Source organism: Apostichopus japonicus, chromosome 18, assembly GCF_037975245.1.
Source record: "Apostichopus japonicus isolate 1M-3 chromosome 18, ASM3797524v1, whole genome shotgun sequence".
NCBI classification, from domain to species: domain Eukaryota; kingdom Metazoa; phylum Echinodermata; class Holothuroidea; order Aspidochirotida; family Stichopodidae; genus Apostichopus; species Apostichopus japonicus.
The window spans coordinates 18,023,657-18,038,306 of NC_092578.1; the positions used below are offsets into that span (position 1 = coordinate 18,023,657).

Consider the following 14,650-nt stretch of genomic DNA (forward strand, 5'->3'; position numbering starts at 1 on the left):
ATCTTAGGCCCCTTAGACCCCTCCCCCAGGCCGGTCATCAGTCCTCAGCCCCCCCACTCAAAAGTACCTTCCTACGCCACTGTCTGGGCCAGACCCCCAAACCCTTATACATGATCGTCGGCTTCAAATACTTCAATATCACACCTACAACCGCCTGAAAACTATAATTCCTCAGTTTGACCATGGAGGTAAAATTTTTTACCGCCATGGTGTGACGAATATACTATTCTGTTTTACCACCATGGTATAACCACAGTTATTATACTACCCCAACTGTGGTATAACCAATGTAACCGGTTAACCGTTGGAAAGGTTGAACGTTCTGAAAATAGAGGGCAGCAGACAGAAATTCAGGCAGCTGAAAAATATTGTGGCTTGTTGTTTGTTTCAAACCACTGTCCTCCTTTCGGACAATTTTCAACATATTCAGAACAGTACAACAGTTTCCAAGCTATCAAGGCTTGAAGTCACACGTTTTTGTTCGCCGTAGTATGAATTCTTTGGGAATGTCCCAGGTACAGGTAAAGAAATGAAACCAACAAAACTTCTCAACCAAGCCTAATTTTCAGCGTAGGTTAGACTATAGCACAGTAGGCCTACCTATCTCTCAACGTTGCCTTTGGGAACGAAAACGGGCTGAAACTACAACAGCCTACTATCCTAGTGTTAACGTTAGGCTATCTTTAAGCTAAATAACACTACAGTAACACTCACTGATTAGACAAGGGACTAATAATTAGTAACTAATCTTGATCTCGCCTAGGCCTACACAAATAAGATAATGCTACAAATTCAATGACTAGACTAGCTTAACTTAAGTTAGGCTGAAAACTAACAATGGAGCCTCATGAGACATTAATAATATTTGATTGGCCTAGCCTACATATAACTAAATAATGTTCATCTAAAGCAGGGCCTAACTTTATCAGCTGGACTAGTTGAGGTAACAGTTACAGGGCAATATATGATTACCCGATATTTCAGGATTAGGCTTGGTGATCATTGTTATTTTAATAATTGTCATCTTATTATTAAGAAGACTGACCAGTTTTAAGAAATGCTTCTAATAGTAATAGTGGGCCTTAAGTAATATTTCAACAATGTAGCCTAGGCCTAGGCAAGTTAATGTTAAGTATTTGTACAAAATCGCTAACGATATAAACATACCATATTTAATGATTTTGACAGAGAGTAACAACTATCACTAATATGCCAGCCACAACACCAGCTCCTCCAGCCATCCCTCAGGTAGAAAGAGAGAAAATATATCAGTGGATCATTGAGCTTGCCAGTCCAGACACCAGAGAAAATGCTCTTCTGGAACTAAGGTGAGGCCTAACCAACAACACACCAATATATGTACATATATCTTGTTTCAATATTTATTTTGCATTCACTGTTGTTTCACTTTGCAGTTTCACCACAGAACTGATAGTGGGTACCGTCCAAATTTCAGTAGTATGGTGCAGTGCCGTACAAAGTTTTTTTGTATCAATAATGAGTAATTTGTAGAATAAGCAGTTCATGCTTTACTATATAGTAAATGTTAATTTGGAGGAACGAATAAACTTCAAGTCTTGTTAAAAGGGGACGCAAACCCAACAACCATCATTGTTGGCTTATCATGATGGAGGTCTTTGTGACGACAAAATCCCCCAAACAGCTAAGAAAAATCTTGTTTATTTTGGGAGATATCCTTGTTTGAATGATACGTCTGGGGAGCTGTCATATTTGCAAAATCTGTGATATCATGGTGCCATTAGAATATGAAACAAAATTTAATTAAGATTGATATGTACTTGGCCTGGTGTTTTAGGAGAGGAGAAGGGGGAGATTTGTGAATTTTTTTTTGGGCTCAGTAAAGTGCAAGGTAAGTTATAGAATTTTTGCTTTAGCTTTTTCAATGTCTTATTTGTAATCTTGGATCATCATATGGCCTGCCTGGTGAGATCACAAGTATCCTGTTATTGACATATGAGGTCAATATTTGGGTTCATGATATTTCTGTGGTACCGTTGGGTTCGACCTTAAAATACCGCAGTGTATTTCCACGACTAAGTGTCAAGAGATTGACATCATAGTAACATATCTCGCTTCTTTTTCGTTCTTCTATTCGTTCCATTATTAATCTTAATTTTTTATATGTGTTTTCAGTAAAAAGAGAGAAGTCGTCCCAGACTTGGCACCCATGTTGTGGCATTCTTTTGGGACAGTGGCTGCCCTTCTTCAAGAAATAGTCAATATTTATCCATACATTAACCCACCAGCATTAACTGTGAGTAAAAAAACAGCGAGTTACAGTAACAGTACTTAATTTGCAATAATTTTCAATGCTTTTTGTTTACCGTATTAATTTACACAAAGCATATTTAAAATTCAACCTTTAAAAACTGTGTAGGAGTTAGGTGACATTTTATGACTTGAAAATCTGTTGTGATTTCAACAAGTTTTCCAGAACTTTAGGTCTTATAAGGAACATGTTGATTAATTATTGTAATTAAGTACTTCCTCTGTGACTTATTTACCATTATTCAGCATTTTCATAGATAGGCTGTTTTGGTCAGTAGGTTACATTGGTAGTAAAATGGTTGTTGTTCTTATGACTTTTCAGGCACATCAATCAAACCGAGTTTGCAATGCCTTGGCATTACTCCAGTGTGTGGCTTCTCACCCAGAAACACGCTCGGCATTCCTACAAGGTAAAGTAACACATAATTTAATAATCGACTGCAGGGGGAGACTGATTCAGAATGAATGGTCACTTGTGGCATTAGTAGACGTTTTAATGTTTATCATCTCATTCTGAAAGGGCGTATTTGTATGTAGAGTGCTTGTTCATAATCATTGACCGATTTTTGTTTTAAATTTTTATTATACTATTTTCAAGGTTAAGTCACAATATGAGGTTCCTGACTTTATATGCTTTAACATTGCTTCTACCAAATGAGCCAAAACCCCAAAAAATTGTGGTATAATGGCAAGCAACTCCAGGTCTAGAAGACAACATTAAAATCTTCATACCGAGTCTTTCGAAGATCAAAATTATTTCAGGTTAAAGATGAAGAAAGCCAACTGCTTGTGAAGAAATTCATATTAATTGAAGTGATTGATTACCCAAACAAGGACCCACCGAATGGAAAAGTTGTCATTTTCTTTAAAGAACTCTTAAGGAGTAGTTATTCGTATGATATCAACAAAGATTCTTGAACTGATTGTGGCCATTACTGTATGGGTGAGCAAATGTGTGAAATACTCCCAAGTTTGAAAATTTATGCTCATATTTTGTGTTATTCTTCTCCAGAGGACATTTCTCTCCAAATATGTTTTGTTAAAACTGGTATGAAATTGAAAAATAAAATCATCATGACAGTTGAATATTTTGACACCAAAATCATTCAAATTGTTTGCCTTTGTGGTATTATATAGTCAACCATTTTAAATACATGTAAATAGAAAGACATTATTTTGGACCTTCCCTGCTATATTGGACTCATTACACCAAATGAGATTTTTCAGTTATAACCTTAGTGAGAATGCCTTACAAACATTTCCTGGTGTAGGTCTCTGTCACAGTGTATACAGAATGCATCGCATGCAATGCAAATGTTGCATGTCCTGTATGCACAGTAGCCCTTCAAGTGTTGTTTCAGAACATTTAGATACCCTGTGTTGTAATGCACTTTTATCAGTGATACTTTGCACGGCGACAGAGGGATGACAGAGATTTCAACGTTAGGTAGCGTTGTGTCTTTGCTTTGGAAAAGTTCTTTACTAAACGTTAAAGAAAAAAAGAAATAGGTTTGTTATTTCATCATACCCTCATCCTTTATTGTTTAACATTTTTAACATCTCTTTCCTACCATCTTCAGCACATATACCACTGTTCCTATACCCTTTCTTACATACCGTCAGCAAAACAAGGCCTTTTGAGTATCTGCGGTTGACTAGTCTGGGTGTCATTGGTGCCCTAGTCAAGGTAGGTCTGTTAGAAAGCTAGTACAAGCAAGGAAACTGTAGAAACTGTTGTTCCTATGCAGTGGGAAAGAAGGGTTCCTTCAAGTTAATAAGAACACTATTTATGTTTGCTTGTCCACTTGGAAAAAGATGGTTTTGTTTTAAACCAAACAGGAGGTTCTCAAGAATTGGCGGATGAAGTTTGTATCCGATATAAAGTATATTGCTTTGTGGAAATCTCCAGTTTCTGATGTATATAACTGATAGATTCTTGCTTGCAGAAAATGACAAAGAATATCTTTTAACATTCTCCATTTTGCCATTTTGCAGACCGACGAACAAGAAGTCATCAATTTCTTGCTGACCACAGAGATTATCCCCCTGTGCCTACGGATAATGGAGAGTGGCAGCGAATTATCAAAAACTGTACGTCATGTGGTTTTAAGCCTGTCATGTTCTCCTCTAATTATACTATCATGTTGTATTGTAAGCAGCATTGTAAAGGGTGGTAATATTTCATCAAATGAAACTGCCTAAGAGGGGGTAAAATTTCATCAAATCAACTCGTTAAAATTAAATGTAAATATATTAAATTCAAAGTTGTTGCCCAAGTAAATGGGATATATATATATATTTGGTATATATGTATGTATGTATTTTAGATCCTCCTGCAAGCAGGAACCTGCGAAGAAGCCATCATTGGCTTATCAAAGCCGCAAGCTGACCGAAGTCAGTCTCTTAGATTCATATTTAATGTCCATGATTATGAATTGTCAATTGTCATCAACTCTATCACTGCACGACATACATTAATCTTGGAGTAACTAGAATCGGGGACCTTATGATTGAAAGGCACCGGCGTTAACCACTGAGCTAACACTCCTAAGATTACCTTGGACCTAAGGATTACCTTGATGACTGTTCAAGTCATAATTACCCCCAAAAGAAAGTAAATGGTGGGGCTATTTACTTATTTGAAAAGGCAATTAGTACTCAAATCTGTCACAGATTTCCTCAAGTCTTATTATGCTGAAGGTTATTCATACTTGTTTTATTTTTAAAAAGTTTGTTCCTTTTGTCACTATTTTCTTAAATATTTTGTTTTGAAGGTGGCAACATTTATTCTTCAAAAAATACTTTTGGATGAGACCGGGTTGTCCTACATTTGCCAGACTTATGAAAGATTCTCACACGTTGCCATGATACTGGTAAGATTTTTGCATTTTTGCATTGACTTTCTATCTTTTCAAATTTTTTTCTTGAAAAACTTGATTTTTGACCCGATTTATGATTTCTCTGTTTGGAAAGAATTTCGGCCGTGACTTCGTTGGGACGAGTCCGCAATTACCCAAACTCACCATGTGTTATATTAATGTAAGATTGCGATCGATATTCTCTCAAAATGTTTGTTAATTGGCAAGTTGTTCAGGGGAAATTTGTAATAGTCAGGCTCTGAGACGACCAAATTTCTGTCAGACTAACAAACTCAGGTTTTGGAGGTCGTCACCTGATGACTTGTTGTTGACTTCATATTTAGATTTCTTTGTAAAATAAATGTCCCCAAACAAGTAAAATTATGAAATTGGCTTCAACCCCAAAGCTAGAGTTGTATTCAACAAACCTATACACATCTCTCCTACAGTGTATGTATTGGTATTCTATTCACCAAGCACACATATCTCATACAGTGTACATATTGCAGGAGTATGTACCAAACCTACATCATATAGTTTATATATTGCAGTTTTATGCACCAAACCTACACATCTCTCCTACAGTGTACATATTGGTATTCTATTCACCAAACCTACACATCTCTCCTACCATGTACATATTGGTGCTCTATTCACCAAACCTACACATCTCTCCTACAGTGTACATATTGGTGCTCTGTTCACCAAACCTCCACATCTCTCCTACAGTGTACATGTAGCTGTTCTGTTCACCAAACCTACACATCTCTCATACAGTGTACATATTGCACTTTTATGCACCTGACCAAATATCTCTCCTACAGTTGTACATATCCAAGGAACAACCAGCAAAAATGCTGAAAAATTTGCCCTTTTATCATTTTCATTTTAAAATCCCAATTTGTGTAAAGGGTTTTCATATTAGTGTCAATCACATGCAAATAAGGAAATTGGATTCTTTATTAAAGCATTTTTTGTTTATTTCCATCATTTACTGGTATTGCAATATTAAGTTTTTTTTTCCCCATTTTACTCGCAGGGTAAAATGGTTTTAGCATTGGCCAAAGAACCATCTGCTAGGCTTCTGAAGCATGTTGTAAGGTGTTACCTCAGATTGTCAGATAACCAAAGGTAAGCTTGGACAAGTTATCATAGGTAAAAGTGTCTTCTAACTAGGGTTGGGCGATATATCGAAAATTATTATTATCGCGATAATTTTATTTCAAGACGATATTTTTTGAGGATTGAACAAATGACGATAATTTCTTGTGAAAGAAATTTGAAATAAATGTGGAAAAAAATGCGATTATCCTTTCTCCGTTTTATGTGTAAATGTTATTCTAGCATTCCATGGTTAAGAAAGTTGAAAAGAAATAGGTTTATCAACTTCATTTACTGACTTTTTGAACTTCGTAAAAAACCCGTCCTTTACAACATTGACTGTATAGAGAACAAAACTCTGAAAATCAGTAGAGAAATTACCAATTGTGTACGAAAAGTAAGTTGGTACACCTTTCAAATTTTACGCGAGGTCGAGCAAAATACTTTCGAAAAATTCACGCAAAACTGGCATATCGTGCTAAATGCAACTAATGTCATGTAAACAAGGCTCTGGTACACCCATTTATGAATAAACCATAAGACCACATCTGGTGTTAAGCGGGGGGGGGGAGAAGAAAGTATTTTCTAGAATTTCCAAAAAAAAAGGAAAAATTAATATCCTACCATAGTTAAGTGTATAGTAAATAGCCTAACCACTTCGTCGGTTACGGATCTCACGTAACAACAAAAACACAACTAATTGTATTTTGCGAAGTTGACGTTTTCTACAAGGACATGGAAACAATATTTAGCATTTAGTTAATCATGCCAAGTGGCCTGAAACATGGGATTACAAAGTTTACTTTCATAAAGATGGCCATACTGTAGCTATTGGGGCCTTGATATCGTGCTATGTCTGTATGCCAGACTGTGCCTCGTGTATCATGGGGAATAGATTGTTTTGTTCATGCGGAGGAGTCGGTTGGCTTGAGGTGTGTTTTACTCACCTTAATGTTACGGAGATATATTCTTTTCTTGAACGTCTAAGATATTATTTCGCATAACTTTACCGATCCTTTACTGACTGACCTAATTAATTCTAGAGTGGAGCCAAAATAGTTTACTCCATGAAAAGTTTTTTGGAAACGTGCCAAAAATGTTAACAAACAGGTGTTAGACAGGGGGGTTGTTTGGCAAGGTACCTGGGAAAATTCGCAGCACATGTAGCCAGCCTACCGTGATATTTAAGTAGGGTTAAACACTGCAGTTGTAAACTGATGTACGTATAGTGCACGCTGTTCATTTTTAGGCAGTCTAGAAACGGGGCTTTGCCGAACGTAGATTGTTTCATAATATCGACAGTTTTGTAGGTTTAACTTTTTAAAGATTGTAAGACAGATTAAATCTCTTTTCATTTTATCACATAAGATAGCTACTCTAACTTGTCATTTTAAAATTTTCATCAGTTTCGTGACAATTTAAATTAAAAAAGTTGTCAGTATTTTGAATCCTCAACTGCGAATTTTTTATCGCCAGACACGCAAAAATACTAAATTTTGTCCGGGGGCCTTCGCCCCTGGACCCCCACAAGGGGTTCCACCCCTTGACCCCACCGGGGCCCTAAGGCGGGCCCCTGGACCCCACGCCATTATGCTCGCACGCAACGCGTGCTCGGTGTGTTCGCTGCACGAAAACACTGGTGGGAAACCGGCAGTTGTTTTAAGTGTGTTCATGAACACACTTAAAACAACAAGGAAAAATTATCGAAATATCGCGATAATTTTTGAAATATTTATCGTGACGTTAAAAAGCAAATATCGCCCAACCCTACTTCTAATTCAAGGTTAGTTTGTGGAATAGATCAAGTTTAATTGTAAACTAACTGTCAGGTATTACATAAAGTTAGGGTGGAAGTGTTTGGGTAAGCATTACTTCAGATGGTGAGATCAGATTTTTGATGAATTTTTTTTTTTTTTTTCTCAAACTGTGAAAATTTAGCCAAAGGAAGCCTGGAAAAAAATGTTTGGATATATGTTACCTCAAATGATCAGATGAGGCGATGTAAGTTGGAAATGTGTGCTGGTGTAGATTTTTAACTTAGCTCAGCAAAACGGATAACCAGTCCGACCACCATCACCAGGCCTTGAAACTTGGACTATTTACTGGCTTAAATCAAATACGGGTGGAATTCACCGTTTGCCAGTACACAGAATAGGCACCAATGCCAGAAGACATTAACAAAATAATCACATGAGGTGTCGGTCCACATTTGTCAGTCAAAGAATCTGCATGATTTCCATACCTAACATTAGCCCCATTTTATTGCTTATCATCAGCAAATGTAATAGGCTGCCCTGAAAATTTTGTACAGCAACAGATGTGTCTTGTAACTCAGGAAAATACCAGTGAGAACTTCATTTTACCAAGTAGATGTTTATAAAGCTTTGTCGGTGTTTTTCATTTAGTAAGTGGCTACAATTGTGTGATATTCTAGGCTTGTGTCACTTTTGACACAGATTGTGAAATGTCAACCAAAGATTTGGCTGGAAAAAATTGTTTTGGATTGATATTAAAGCAAATTGTCTGATAACCCCAAAGTTAAGTTGACAATGTTTGGCTGGATGTTTACTCCTTATTGGGAGAAAAGCAAGTGTCACGTTTTATTTGGTGTTGTGATAAGTCGTAACTAAACATTGTTAGATAACCAACGGTAAGTTGCAGAGTTTGATCTGTATGTACTCTACCTTAAAGGGTTTGAAGACTCGCACATAAAGAAACGTTTAATGCTGGTAATCTGACCTAGTTTCGAATGAGGTGTAACAGAAGTGTTAGACACGACCATCGATCCCAGAAAATACACACACACAGCTACCATCGGTAATTAGACACTAGTGTACAGTCAGTACATACAGCTGCGGTCAATACCCACAGCACAGTATACAAACGATACAGCGATGGACATCTCAGGTCCAGCTAAAGATACAAGGTATCACATTTCATTACTGTCTGCATTTTGTAGCGACACGAACAAAATGTCACTTGCAAGCAACAGAAAGTTAACTTTTCAGATGACCGCACGCGGTTTGGGGCGAGTCTTCAATGCCTTTAAACTGTCAGGTAACCGAAGAGATAAAATGACAGAGGGGTAAATTTGTACGTCACCTAAGATCGTTGTCTGATAAAGAAAGATGTAATCTTAACTCAGACTATTTGATTGTAATTTGCAGAATACAGGTTTTGTATCATCACTTTGTATTCATATCAGTCAACTGAAATTTTTGAAAATCCTGTTTTGAGGAAAAAATATTTTATTTTGCCAGTATAAAAACAAAAGGAACTAAAATGTGTTGTCAAGGGTTTGTCAATTGTAGTCCTACGTGACTTGTTACTTTGGATAATTTCTGAATGATTTTTTGTTTATTTTTTTCAGAGCTCGTGGTGCCTTAAGGCAATGTTTACCGGATCAGTTGAAAGATACGACTTTTGCTAACGTCCTGAAAGATGACAATTCCACTAAGAGATGGTTAGCACAGCTCATTAAGAACCTCAGCGAGGCACCGATTCAAGACCAGCCAGGAATTCCACATCCCCCTCAATGAGAGGCAAATTTTGCTTGCTTAGAGGAGATTTGCAATAAACTACATGAGGGTATTTTGAGATTTCTTTAAGAAGTCCCATCATCCCTGCTCTCCAGGGGTGTATGACACCAAGCAGTGTGTGTGGAAATTTTAAAACTTCTCATCTTACTGGAAGACCTCCGATGTAGTTGACACCTCGCTTGTCAAGACCAGGCTTTCTTGCACGCTGGCAGCATAAATGCGAGACTCTCTCAGTTTGTGGTTTTAAGTTTAACCGTGGGAAGCCGAAAGATACACTAATCGAAAAATCAACATCGTCAAGGTTAATTCGCACCATGTCCCTGTGAGAGCTTCTCATCTGTTGTACTAAGGAGATATTGTACTGGTATATAATTTTGGGACAACTTCAGAGGATGGAAAAGAGGATGGAAAAGACGCTCGTTTCCGAGGTTCCAGACTGGTCTGGTCGAACCACTTTCCCTCTCTGTGAGACATTATGGAAGGTTTTTGTATTTTTTTTTTTTTGAAAAACAGAAATTTAGTTCTCAAAATTGGAGGTTACCTCAAATCCGGTCACCATTCAGTATGGTCCAGTCTTCCAAGTTGTGCTGAGTTTTATCTCCCAAAAAAATGTAAGAGTCTGTAAGAAATGGGAGCTGACATCTCATGAACTATCCTGAGAAGTTTTTTCTCCTCCTGAGGATGCTTTTCTATATACATGGACTTTTCTTGCTTCTTCAGTCGAGGAAGTTTTTGCATGGTTATCTCTTTTGACAATTCTTCCTCCCACTCTCTTGGTAGAGTTGTTTCTTTAACTATTTAATTTACTAATTAGGTCGTTGCCAACACTCTGAAAGTCTCAATGTTCACTTATGATCATATAAACTTCAACCTCAGAAAATTATCATCGCAGGGTGTTCGACTGATTAGTAACTCAAGCACTTTTACTTATTTCAAATATCTGGAATTCTGGTTACTGTTAAAAGTTTGAAACGTACATGGAGGCTTCCTGTAGCATAAAAATTGTGGCAAAACATGAAATTCATAAGGATATGTAAATCAATATTCAGATAACGGTAGCTTAAAAATGTTGTAACCATGCCATCCCCAAAATGAGCTTAAACCAATTTCCAATATGCTGATTATGTAGTGAATAACAATAAGAGGAGGTCAAAGGTCATGGATGTGTCGTGCTACCAAATTCATAATCTGTTCCGGATTTTTTTTTCGCTTTCTGCTTCAGGAAATTCAAACAGGAAATATGTTATATCCTACATTTTGTACAAGTCTGATTTTGAAGTGTTTTGAAAATGTTACCAGTAAGAATTTACTATAACAGGAAGTTATTTTAGTACCATTAAAGAATTAGTCCAATATATATGATCATTGGTATAGTTTTTCTAGTTAGGATGTTTTATACATACACCTGTCGATTTGATATTAAAGACCTTGAAAGCAACAGGAAGAAGTCGCAGCCATTTGGGGTTGTACATACTTCCAAGACCCCGGTGTAGTTAGGTCAGTACGGAAGTAACATTACACTGTTTTGTGTTTGAAGTGGAGAATTAACTTGTGAAGTGTTATCATGCACTATACCAGTTATGCGAACTGAACTACATAAGAAAGAAAGCGGAGAAAACAGATTTAATTTTTCACAAGAGATCCCTTGTTATGAAACATTTTCCAGACACTGGAGGCAGACCTGTAGTTGGTATGGGAACGATGTTGGGTGGGTTCAGGGGTAGGGGGAGCAGAGGGGAAGGGGAGCAGAGTGGAGGGGGAGCAGAGGGGAGGGGAGCAGAGGGGAGGGGGAGCAGAAGGGAGGGGAGCAGAGGGGAGGGGGAGCAGAGGGGAAGGGGAGCAGAGGGGAGGGGGAGCAGAGGGGAGGGGATTAGAAGGGGGAGGAGAGGAGGGGAGGAAGATTGTTTTAGCGCATGCAGTATAACATTTTTTTATGGATTGCATTGTGTTTGATTATCTTTTCCCGAATTTTTTAAGTTTTTCACCAAAACCACTTTTGATTTTTGAAAATCTCGTGTCCAAAGTACAAGGAGTTGTAATATTTTCTTTTAGGTCTTCGAAGAAGAAATTTTCACTGTAAATATACAAGTTACGTTTGAAAACGAGAAGTATGTTATGAGTTCTTGTCATGTTTCTGCCTTCCCTTGTGTTACACCTTTTACTACCCGAGAAAAAGTTTAAATTGCACAGATGTGTAGCGTAAACATATGAAAGTTCCCATGTCGTTTTTAATCTCTTCCAACCTTTATGTCTCTCGCACAAGAAAAAAAAATCCTTCATACTATTTACAACTTTGTTAAGACTAAAAGTTGGCAATTCTCAGACCCCTACTATGATGGTACCTCATCTTAGAATGCGATTGAGTTACAAGAGGTAAACTTTCGTTCCAACTCAATCCCAACCTCTATGCTTGGTTATGGAATTGTTGGACCCCCGGACATGGTTATCGTTTGACGTTAGACGGGTTGCTGTGGGCGTTTAGAAAGAAACTGGCTAGACGAGATGAACCGGGAGGAAGAATCGATGTGAACCTTCTGTGATTCTGTACCCACAGGGATTCCTTAAGTGGTTGTGGAATTTGTGAGAAATACAGACTTAATTGTTTATTGAAGTCATGCACCCTCATTTTGATTGTTATAAATCGATCGAAGTTACTTCGAAATGTTTAGTCTACTTGTCAACACAGTGAGCTTTTAAATATAAACTTGTCTTTCAAATTCGGGTTCGGGAGACATACAAGACAATCTGTGGCGGATGCATGCATTCTTGGAAGAGGGGCCATTGCTACCGAAATAGCAGTGCAGTGCATAACTTAAAGTGCTTTCAAAAAACAAAAACTCGCTGCCAGGGCCCTCCTTGATTGCCTCAACATGAAGTAAACAAAATTGTCCTACAAGTTTGATCGTAGGTTACCACCTCTAGCATATTTGGAGACATTGTTTTTTCCCTCCAAAAACTAGGAAAAAAAGGAGCAACCTTCATTGCTACCCGTAAGTTTTAGAATGTTTCTTGCGAAAAGTGTTCAAAAGTAGTTTCCGCCTACACCAAATTATTTTCGAACAGTACAAAGTGTTGAAAATGTGCAAAAGAAAACTGTCGCAAGGTGGTAAACTTCTTTAAAGGAAGCAGTAGAATGCTCGTTAAAACTTGGCAATCAGAGACCATTATTTGACTTGGTAGCATTTGTATATATATGAATATATATATATATATATATACATAAATATATATATATATATATATTTATAATTATATATATATATATATATATATATATATATATATATATATATATATATATATATATAAGGGATGGGGGGGGGGGGTTGAATTAAATGACCTTTAACCTTAACACTACAGTGCAGAAAAAGGAGGCCTTAAAATGTAGAACTTAAGTATGACGCTTGTAACCATAACACCGACTACCAGCCTCAATCATTCACAAAGTTTTAATGTGTTTATGAGTCATTGGAGCAATTGTATAATGGAAAAGAAAACAGCATGGTTTAGTCATTAGTTGGGCACGTTGTAGTACTAAAGCATAAGTAATGGCTTCTCTGACTACTTTGACTTTTAATAAGTGTCAAGTTATCCTGTCTACCAACGTTTATTCTTTTCGTGTCTGTATAGTACTTGTTATTGACTTTATGCACAGGGTGTTGAACTTACACTGAACCGTTTCCAAAAGTGACTAACTTTTTCGGTAATGTTTCTCACACATTGGCGTATATCTAGCCTTCTTTTCCTTTTAGGTGGCATAATACGTTTCTTAGAGGGAGGGGGGAACTTTTTCCGGGGAAGGCAGAGTACTGCTCGAACCTATAGAAAAGAATACTCCCTTTTTTTGGGGGGGGGGGGGGAGAGCGAAGGGCAGACAATTGTTTGGAGAAGGTAAGGGGGTGGCCGCCGACCTACACCGGGCTTCACCCCAGGACCCGGCATCAATTAGGGTTCCGGGAATGGTATTGGATAAAGGGTAATTATTTGCTCATTTCATCAATCCTAATATTCTTTAGTTAAGGAAATTTGAAGATTTCAAAAAAGGGGATTCGATGACATTGTTATTGACGTGGTCCAACCGTAACTCTCGACGCCCCGAGACCAGTTTGATAACGTGAGGTCATATCAAATCCAACACAAAATAGTATGTAAATAGTTTAGCAGAAAACAACGTACACGGCCTTCCAGGTTTGATATAATATAAAGTTATTTGCCCTTAATTGTCAAGCATCGCCAAAGAGTCTAGTACAGAAGAGGCCAGGCCGGGTTATGGTAGGCTAATTGAACTTTGAAAAACAGATGACGGACGCCCTCGGTAATGAGTTTGTTTTACATAGGACCAATTAAAATCCTAGCCAAGTTCAACGGATTAAGTATGCTCATTGCACTTTTTGGTTAAAATAATTGAGCAATGATAAACATTGCCTTCTAAACAAAGAAAAAAAAAGAAAGAAGCGTACTTTATCTACGGTTTGATGCCGGTTAAATGGGATAGCCACACTAAACTTCCGGGACGAGGAAACTGTAAATGAGATAAGTATAAAACACTGCCGCTGTAACATCCGATTCAGTGGAAGTTCTAGTCAGTTTGTTTGAAGTGGTATACAAAAGACTTCTTTCGTCCAAAACAGAGCATTTGTTTATGTTAATTAGCCCCTTTAGATTAACAGTTTATAACACTTATAGTACCTCCCACAGTGGGTAAAGTATGATATTGTACTACTCGTTTTGGAGGGCCTATATACACCACCGGCAAAATACGTTAAAACAGTGAAGTTTTTGTGCGTTTACTTTGGTATCTTGTGTATGTGTACCGGTATCGTCAATTTATTCTTATATATATCATATTCAATTGCCATGACA

The 14,650-nt window shown here is 37.4% G+C and overlaps 1 protein-coding gene across 2 annotated transcripts; it reads left to right on the top strand.

Annotated features, from left to right (window-relative positions):
• The first annotated feature begins 337 nt into the window (after window positions 1-337).
• On the top strand, window positions 338-10,615 carry LOC139959057 (CCR4-NOT transcription complex subunit 9). 2 transcript variants are annotated; one of them, XM_071956602.1, is made up of 9 exons: window positions 338-515; window positions 1,189-1,328; window positions 2,155-2,275; window positions 2,612-2,699; window positions 3,870-3,976; window positions 4,285-4,380; window positions 5,064-5,162; window positions 6,187-6,278; window positions 9,619-10,615. In XM_071956602.1, exons 1-9 carry the CDS (start codon window positions 492-494, stop codon window positions 9,785-9,787), a joined length of 936 nt encoding a protein of 311 aa, XP_071812703.1. In that variant the 5' UTR covers window positions 338-491; the 3' UTR covers window positions 9,788-10,615. The 2 variants fall into 2 exon arrangements, with proteins under 2 accessions (XP_071812703.1, XP_071812702.1); XM_071956601.1 differs by having other exon boundaries at window positions 339-521.
• Window positions 10,616-14,650: the final 4,035 nt, after the last annotated feature.